The following is a 9,786-nucleotide window of genomic DNA, read 5'->3' on the forward strand; positions in this document are numbered from 1 at the left end:
ATAATGGTCTATACCTATTTATGGATAAGAATTCAGGATATTACTATATAAAGTAATATCCTCCAAATATTATCTACCTTTTAGATAATATATTTATTAACAACCTTTAAGTGTTAATTTCATGTAACGATACACCCCGTTACACAGAAGCTGTATTAATTGTAAGGTCGGTCGAGTCTTGCTAAACGCTAAGACTTAACCTGCAAATGTGGTTTCTGTGGTCTTCAAAACCAAATTCCGTCCACGTTTTATCAGACCGATTTACGGACGTGGCCAAGAAGGGCCTAGCTACGCTAAACCTAGCGCTAGCTGTGCACACATCTATTGATTAACGTTGGCTTGCTTAAGCCGTATCTAGATCCGTCCACGTGGATATATAGGTGCTTGCCCTGTCAGACGGCTGGCCGTAGATTGCTACATCCTCATCAGCTGACGCAATTAACGAGGTTGTTGATACTTTAACGTCAAAGGACGATAATGAGTATTGTCAAGGAGGCTCTGACTTTGAGCAACGCGGAGAAGTTTCAACCTAGTGCCTTTAAACGAAAGACCTCACGTATATTTCGGCCCCCTCCTGCACTGTTCGACAAAAAAGAAACTTTTAAGCTCTACTTGAGAATTTTTAACGTAACAGTTTATCGTGAAGGGGCTCGAGTACCCCTCGTTTAAAAGTCTTGAGAGAAAGAGGTACCGCTTCGGCAAGATTGCTATTACGCCGCTGACGATTGAGCGCCACGCTCGGGGTTAACTTGCGTCGAAGGTGTTATAACGGATCGCTCCTTGGCCATATATGACTTGGATTTGCGGTTGCACGTGCAACCTAGGCATAGAGTGATGGCTAGTACTCGCCTAGTATTGGGGCCAATACGCGGCGCATAGTTGACTTTAGCTTTCAATTACGCAAAATTAATGCGAAGTTTTAGCTTAAGACGAACGCCAGCCGCGTTGCCATTGCCTCGAAGAAACCGTATTCTTTGAAGCGTCGGGTCTGATGAATTCATCGAACGAACGTGCTCTCGGTCCATGTTCCGTATTGTTTGAATTTAACAGCCGACTGGAACATCCTCATCGAGGTTATCGAAACATCAAGTGTTTGATCACGCTGACGTCTCAGATATTGATGTAGCGTAATCATCTATAGATAGAGGTATCTTTTTATGGATGGCGTCGCGTGAAGCGAATTTCTCCGGCGTTCCCGCCAATGGACGAGATATCCACGTTGCCGAATTTCGGCTCGGAGGCATTATTCCAGACTTACTAGTGTGAATATATATACTTGGTCAGCTTTGCAGGTGCAATGGCCTTAGACCGGCGACGAGTTCTTACCTCCTTAAAAATTCTTGATCTTGTTTCGTCGAGCAAATTTGTTTGATGTTGGGTACTTGGCCCAGTGTCATGCATTATGCAGTTATAATATTGCGACACCACTTTCTGGGAACGGATTTGTTGCCCGACGAGATTCGTCTTCACGCTTAAGTGTTATAAGTTCTTTTTACTCACCCTTTTTCTCAGAATGAGTGTAGCTGTAGGCGGGCACGTCGTTATGCGGCCACGCTCTACTTAGACACACACCCTAGCACAGCGAGGAAGCGGTTTAACCAGCTTCTCTTGCGTGCAGTGAGGTAGTTGTGGTGGGCGCGTTAGTGACCTCACCCAACGCACTAAGTACTTTAGTTAAGTGTCGTCACGGGAGCGGTAATCCGGCTCCTCGTGCGCACTTACTACGTAGGAAGTAGTTTTCAGACTAATTATATTTAATCGCATTAAATAGAATTACCTATTTATACCAATCAAAATGTCATCTCTGTAGATAATACTTAATATGTATTGCGAGCGTATCTTTCTAGATACCTCGCGTAACGGATGACGCTAGCCGTCATCACGGATGACGCTGGGCGTCATCCCTCCTAATGTGAATGCACCCATGTGCTTCACATACACAAGGGTTGGTCATAATGTGAACCACACCCGAGTGCTGTGTCTAATTACTTTATTTAAGTAATTGTTCATCTCTTAAGTACACCAAGTGTACTTCACGGGGACTGTGTAACATTAGGGCAGCTTTAGCCCGTTACACCATCCTCCTTAAAGAACGAGTTTACATTTTAAATTCGTCAAAGAGGAGCGAGGAACTGCGAGTAGCTTTACGCCCCGCTAGTTCTCTCAATCACTCTAGCGACCTGTGATTCCATACACGGCGCCAAAGATGCCACCTAAAAGGGGCAATGTTGGTGGGTCATCTTCGGAGACGCCCACTCAACCTCGCACTAAGCGCACGCGCCGCATTATCTCACCGGCCGCGTCCAATGCCTTAATCGAAACGCCGACAGCTACTGCTGCTGTCGCTTTAACAGGGCTATAGGATCCATCCCACTTTAACAGTGAGGATGCTGATCCGTCGCTCATTGTCGACTACAATGAGTCGACACCGTTGCCGTCACCACATAGTAGTGATGCGGACAACGAGCTCATGAGGAAGGATGATGGCGCATTATTGCCCATCCAAACTTCTCTCATGGCTCACAACATGGAGTCAGCAACATTTTCGAATGCTGTCTCGTCGTCTGCGCTGGATAGCGCAGCGACAGGTAATGAGAGCGCTGCCCAAATAGGCGCACCGCTACTCCGTTGGGTATATTTACAACGCCTTATGCTCAGACCATAATCCATAATGGCTTGACATAGAGGATTCGGAGCCTAAAGCTCCGCCGACGACTCGTGAACGTGCTCAGTCGGTGTCACCAGCCAGTCTTTTGAACGTGGCTATGCGACGGGTGGCATTCCAAAGATGCCCCCTCCATCTAAATGGCCTCGTTTAAATGGGCCAAGAGCGTCGCTCCTAGAGCGCGCTCTTCTAGACTCACATAAGTATTATGGCGTCCGTAAGTCATGGAGAGCTCAGGGAAAAACGCTAATGCGTATTTTCCCGATTACGGTCGTGTTGCGTTCCCGACCAATACGAGGCAGAATTCCTGCGCCGCAATCATCCGCATTCCGATGCTGACATAGAGGATTCGGAGCCTAAAGCTCCGCCGACGACTCGTGAACGTGCTTAGTCGGTGTCACCAGCCAGTCTTTTGAACGTGGCTATGCGACGGGTGGCATTCCAAAGATGCCCCCTCCATCTTAATGGCCTCGTTTAAATGGGCCAAGAGCGTCGCTCCTAGAGCGCGCTCTTCTAGACTCACATAAGTATTATGGCGTCTTTAAGTCATGGAGAGCTCAGGGAAAAACGCTTATGCGTATTTTCCCGATTACGGTCGTGTTGCGTTCCCGACCAATACGAGGCGGAATTTCTGCGCCGCAATCATCAGCATTCCGATGCGATGAAGCAGCGGTCGCGACGAATTATTTTTGCCCGCTTGCGTGTGAAAGAAGTCATGGGCGGTACTGTACCCCATATTTCTTCTCACAACGCTACTTCTGCTAGTCCATTTGAGACTAGCGAAGAGGCCTCAGCTGGTGCTCCTTTTCATAGGCAGCCACCAAGCCGGGCACATCAATACGTAGGGTATCGATCGGTTCCCAAGAGTCAAAAGCCTTCGGGTAACCTTTTCGTTAAACGAGGATTCGATACCTTTGCCTCACAGAGTGGTGGACAAGCAGCCTTTCAACAAGGAAGCGTTGATTCCCACCCGCATCCATCGGTGCAGGCGGCGCTCGATAGGAGTGGCGATCTCGCCCACCTAATCGCGGCTGCCTTGCCTTCGTCCGTTCAGTTACAGGCGTTTAGCTCTGCTGAACGACGTATTGCGGATCTCGAGGGTCAAGTCTCGCGACTGACTCAGATCTTTCTGATGTCCGAGCGAAGGCTCGTCAGGGTTATGAACGCCTGAAGACTCGCTTGCACCTCTTTGAAAGGATAATGCTGAGGGATCCGAGTTACTCGCGTGATATCCCTCGCTCTCCAAGTCCTATTCGTGGTAGGAGAAGTCGGCCCGATAGCTTTTCGCCTTCACCGCCCCCCTCACCCGAACGACGCTCGACTCACAGTCGGCGTCACCATCGGTCCCCATAGACGGATGGGGGTATGTGACCTCATTTGGGTCTACATACCGTTTCAGACGACCCACGTAAAATACGGGGTGCGTCTTCATATACGGGGGAAGGGTGAGCCTATAAATTAGGTCTCCAACCTCTTCTACCACCGTTAAGGGCCCAATGAAACGCGGCAACAACTTCGTAGTACCCCCAGGTAGTACAGAAATTGCATTTTTAGGTAGGGTAGCATTATTAAATAGTATTTTACCACGCTGGGACGCTAGAGCAAGAGCTGTAGGGTACTACGGATCGACGAAGTCTTTCCTCGAAACCTCGGATCTGGAGGCTATGGCACCGCCTTCATCGCACCAAGCGGAACGTGGTGTGGGCGCGCTCGCGCTACATGCCTAGCAGCAGCACGACAAACCACACTGCCAAATACTTGGCGCTGCTGCTTGGTGTGCAGAGCACGCAACACCACGGAGCTGTGCGCCCAGCCATTAAGGGCGACAGTCACTTAGTGCTTGTACAGGGCAATGGCACTTTCGCGTGTAGTGATCGCAAGCGTCGATTAATGCAAAACGGGTCCACCACTCACTTCGCTCGGTCCCTCGCTTCGCTTTTCGGCACATCGAGTGCAAGGCGAACGTCCATGCAGACCGTCTCGCGAGTCGAGTGCTGAATAAGAAGCGGAGCTGCAGTGAATGCCCAAAAAAAAAAATCGAATTAGGCCGCCTAGTGCGCACCAATTGCAACGCACGCACCTTCTTCAACGCGTTTTGAGGCAGTAAATCGCTCGCGCAGCCCTAGCGGCGACAACGCGCTCATGGATGACACCAAAGCCAAAATTGCTGGGCACAATGAAAGCGAGATCTCCCCTGTCTTACCTATTGGACCAGGCTCGGCCCCACCACGGCAACCTCGGCTTTGAATGAACCGACTTAAGGAGGAGGAGAACGTCAAAGCTATTGCTGCACTCCAGAAGTTTGCGACACAATGGCCAGCTGTTTTAGTAATTCCGATAGCTGGGCAACTGGTAAAGCCTTCATCGCCGCCTACCCAGCGCGAAACGATAGCTCCCGCAGCCGTATGCAACCTGTACAAAAATAAACAGTCTACTCAGCAGCTGCAGCACCGTTCGTCGAGAGTGACGCGTACGCAGCGCGAGCACCGGTTGGACAAAGCCTGAACGATATGTCGACAACAGAGCAAGCCACACTGCATGATTAACGCGCTGTGCGGCGAGCCCGCCGACGAGTCGGCCGTGTGCGCGCGTCATATACCTTGCAAGAATTGCAGCGCTCGTTTGCAGAAGGTGAGGCCAAGTGGGTGGCCTCGCTATTGGTCGCGCATCACCCGAGACGGCTACAGAAGCAGAAGCGCACCCCAACACTTGTCCAATTGACGTCCGATATTGCTCGCTCACTTTACGGGCGTCTATGCATCGCGCGCCGTCTTTGACTCTGCGCCCAGCGGGCAAGCCTTAGACAGACACTCTAGAACCTCAAAAGCATTTAGCCCTGGTCACGACAGAGTCGTTTACGATGTATACAGCACATCGTAACCGACTCTGTCGTGACCAGGGCTGAATGCTGCCTTGCTGCGCAGCTTGTGCCGCTTCTGCATGCATTCTATCAGTTCTACTGGCATCATCGTTGGGTACCGGTATGTGGAAGGTTGTGGCGAAAGCGGTGGGTTGCTTCCACCAATACATGGGTGTGTACCAAAGATGCTCTTGGAGTTTCAAAATGTTGATCTCCACGCTGTTTCCGCTAGCATGACGACTAAAGCCCCTGAAGGGCGTCGGCGTGTAGCTTGCGGAGGATGTGCGGCCATGCACAACTGCGTATGCTGATGACCTTAACGTCTTCAGTGACTGCACTGACGGTATCCGTAAGTGCCACAGCGTGGTCGCAGACTTTCTTGCCTGGACTGAAGTACGCGCGAACGGCCAAGTGCGCAATTCTGGAAGTGATCGAAAAATTCGCGATGGAATCTGACCCGCAACGACAGCGTGCAGCTCAAGCTTCATGGTGATGCCATTGCCAAACTTAGATTTTAGTTATTTGGGGTGGAAGATGGCTTCGACTACGTGCGCTACCGACCCCAGAAAGAGCAGAAACTTAAGCAGCTTAAGTGGAAACTGTAATTTTTATATATTTTTTTCGAACATCAGGACTTGCTCCGTGGCAGGTGTTGCGTGCATTGATTGCACGTCTATCCCAAGGTAGAGGACGCTGCGTTCGAACCAGACTGCTGCTGGTTTCACAGATGCAGTTCGGCGACAGTGCATCGTCATACAATTCGTGACGGCAAAGACGATGGTGTTCGCTGATCCGGTCATGACGTACGAAGAACACGCAGCCAGCACCCACGCGCCTCAACCAGGACCACAAGACACTCAAGAATGAACCGATTGTGGGGAGTCTGCAGCGGGAACGAGGGAGATGACGGGTATCGCCGCTATCATGTACGGCTCGCTGAGCTTGCTGCAGCCCAGCAACTTTGAGAAATACTCAGACCTACACTACCTCGGGCGCGAGGCACGATAGCTTGATCTTCGGCTTTCGTGCCACTGCATTCGTGCCAGTCACTGCATTTGGGGCTGATACAAAAGGCGTCACCGCACACGACAATAGAGCAATTCTGCGCCGCGAGCGTCGCGTGAGTATGGGGGCGACGAACATCGCAAGCGTCGAGTCGGCGATAACCAGATCTATTTGACCGAGAGGGCACTGCCCAGGTAGGGAACCGCCCATCAAAAACCCAGAAAGACACAAACACCCTCCGCAAAGTGAGACATATAATTTAGACAACATATATATCATCAAGAGGTTACGAACAGGTAAACATGAACACATTCTATTTTAGTTAATTTGAGAGCTGTTATGATCTTTTGGCGGACGTTTTATTACGTACATATTTGGACTGCATGACTGCCTGACTGCGCGGCTTGCTGGCAGCGGTTAGGTTGGTCTCAAGGGCGTTCCTTCGTGAGGCCATCTATACTTTTGCTGCAATTTATATGTTTTTATGGCTACGCATCATCCAAAACTCACAAACCCTGTGCGTTATTACATTTGTTGATTAGTAGCTTCTTTAAAATAATCAGTCTATTGGTCTGCTTTCTTCTGGCAAGAAGCAATTTTGTTTTCATAACGACGTATTCCTCCTGTGCAGCGGCAAACAGGCGATTTTGTCTCACCGAATTTTTAAAACCGAACAAGGCTTGAAATTAGTTGAACGCTGCCGCCCATGCGTCGCTCTCCCGGACGCGGTAGCGTGAAGTCATTGACGACTTCTTTCGTGCTAAGGGTACGAGAAAGTAAACTCCCCGTTCGACACCGACATGTTGTGTCAAAAAGCCAAATGGTAAATGGCGCATTGTGCATGCTTAAAATGAGCTTTATTCTGCTACCATACCAGCACAGACTCCCAATCCTAAAAGGACGTTCTTCAGAACAATATGATGGGATGTACAACGTTCAGCGGGCTCGACTTAATTGCTCATATGAGTTAATGGCATCCCCTTTACAGCGGTGAGCACCCCAAGCGGCGCGCTATGAGAAAGGTTGGGTTTGTTAGAGATTGATGTGTACACCGAAAGTTTTGCGCTTATCATATGCTTCCTCATCCAAGGCATGCCATGGTTGGCAAAACACCAACCATGGATAGACTGGCGTACACGCACAGTTGCGAACTCTACTCAGATCACCGGAAAGGATGTGCTCCTGCGAGAGGCGTATGCAACTGATGTCGTATCGAACACAGTTGAGGGTGCGTTGACACGATCTCAATCGTCACCAATTCCTACCCAGCTCGTGGAGACTAAGGTAGTGAAAAGGACGATGACAAGTAGTCATGCATCCGAATGTCCTGCGCAGAGCCAAAAGCCTGGGGCAGTAGACGGCGAGCTGAAAGGAAGTCGAGCGTCGTATAAACCGGCACAGTGCCTAGAGCCTGGTGCGGTTGGAAGGGGTGCGTTAGCCAGGAGAGCAACGGCACCCGCTTCCCAGTCAAAGGTTGTGGTGACTCGAAAAACGAGTACCCGACAAATTAGGACGATCAAAGGTACGTTTAAACGAGTGACATTTGGATCAGTCTCTAATGAAGAGGACGGGCCTTCGAACGAGGTGTTCGAGGCCGTCAAAGACGAAATTGCGGAGGCATCCTCAGTTGAGGTGCTCCGGCAAGTTTTTAAATCTGCCGAGGAGATAGTGAATTCCCGGAGATGTCGTGGGATCTGTTTTTTGCCGAGTTAAAGGAAGGAAATATCCACGAAATAGTCACACCAGTTCCAAAAGAGAATTTGGTGGACTGTTGCTCGTCGTCCACAATGGACTAGAGTGTCCTAGAAACGAAAAAAAGAAACGGCTCGCTGCTCAAGGCTGCCTTAAGAGACAGTCCGTTCTTTGAGGTTCTGTGGAAACATCGCGATGTGTTCCCAGAAGAAGTGCCGAGCCGCCTACCAGTAGATAGGGACATCGGGCACGAGATAGACCTCGAACCTGGCACCAAGTATTATGTGACCAGGCAAAACCCGTTGCCGAAAGAACAAGTCGATTATATCGATGAGTTCTTCGACAAGCGAGCCAAGGCGGGACATGTGCGTGAGAGCAAATCGCCTCACTGCAGCCCGACCTTTTGTGTGCGTAAAGCCACAGGTGGATGGCGCGTGGTTCATGCTTACAATAAGCTGAACACGGCGACCATACCGGCGCAAACGCCAATTCCGCGAAAAGATGTCTTGTTGAATTCCATGGGAAAGTCATCTATCTTTTCCGCGTTGGATTTGAAGGATGGCAACTATCAGGTACACATGAGAGAGTCCGATGTAGCCAAAACAGCTGTAAGCATCCCAAGCGGTATGCTTTGGGAGTGGCTTGTGATGCCCCAAGGTTTGAAAACGGACCAGCGACATTCGAGCGAGTGGTGGTTTACGTGATGCGTCAGCACTGTGCCTACGCACTTCATTACTTTGACGATGTATTCGTGCATAGTAGGGCCGAGGACGGGCTAAGCGCAACAGAGTCGCACAAGCGTCATTTAGACGCTGTGTTGCAGACTTTGAAGGACGCCCAATTGTATGTCAACTTGCAAACGTGCGTCATAGGGGTCCCTGGGATACCTGTGCTGAGTTGCATCATAGGCACACATGGTGTACGAGCAGACCCAGACAAGGTAAAAATCAGTAAAGGAATGGCCAATCCCACGGCATGTAAAGGATTTGCGCCAATTCCTAGGGCTCGCTAATTACTTGCATAAGTATAGCAAGAATTATGCTGAGCAAACTAAACCATTATCTGATCTCCTTAAAAAGGACACAGAATGGGTTTGGTTAAAAGAACAAGAAGATGCGTTCACATCAGTGAAGCAATCTCTTGTAGAGGCACCGGTCTTGGCATTGCCAGACGCGGATAAGCCCTTTAGCGTCGTCTGCGATGCAAGTAATTTTGCAATCGGCAGCGCGCTCATGCAGAAGGATGACGACGGCGTTGACCGTGTCATATCTTATCAGTCCCGGCTTTTAAAAGCCGCGGAGCTGAATTACTTAGTGCATCACAAAGAGCTACTTTTAATAAAGTATGCTCTTGTCAAGTTTCGTGTGCACCTACTGGACACCGAACCGTTTGTGGTTTATACGGATCACGCATCACTGCGGACCGCAATAAACTCACCACATCTCTCGCCTAGAATGGCAAGATGGCTCAGATTCTTCTCTGAATTTAATTTCAAAGTTAAATATAAGCTGGGTAAGTCGAATGTCTTGGCTGACGCTTTATCGCGCAGACCAGACTTCGAGGT

The 9,786-nt window shown here is 49.7% G+C and overlaps 2 protein-coding genes across 2 annotated transcripts; one reads left to right on the forward strand and one right to left on the reverse strand.

Moving 5' to 3' along the window:
* Nucleotides 1–4,716: 4,716 nt before the first annotated feature.
* CCR75_004377 (uncharacterized protein) lies at nt 4,717–5,260 on the reverse strand (the record flags this gene model as incomplete). Its single annotated transcript, XM_067962463.1, is given in 2 exon segments — nt 4,717–5,077; nt 5,094–5,260. The coding sequence occupies 2 exon segments, from the start codon at nt 5,258–5,260 to the stop codon at nt 4,717–4,719; spliced, it is 528 nt and encodes a 175-aa protein (XP_067817534.1).
* A 545-nt stretch (nt 5,261–5,805) lies between these two features.
* CCR75_004378 (uncharacterized protein) lies at nt 5,806–6,018 on the forward strand (the record flags this gene model as incomplete). Its single annotated transcript, XM_067962464.1, has 1 exon — nt 5,806–6,018. One exon carries the CDS (start codon nt 5,806–5,808, stop codon nt 6,016–6,018), a length of 213 nt encoding a protein of 70 aa, XP_067817531.1.
* Between the last annotated feature and the right edge of the window lie 3,768 nt (nt 6,019–9,786).

The sequence above is a fragment of the Bremia lactucae genome, linkage group LG3 (assembly GCF_004359215.1).
Source record: "Bremia lactucae strain SF5 linkage group LG3, whole genome shotgun sequence".
Taxonomy (NCBI): domain Eukaryota; phylum Oomycota; class Peronosporomycetes; order Peronosporales; family Peronosporaceae; genus Bremia; species Bremia lactucae.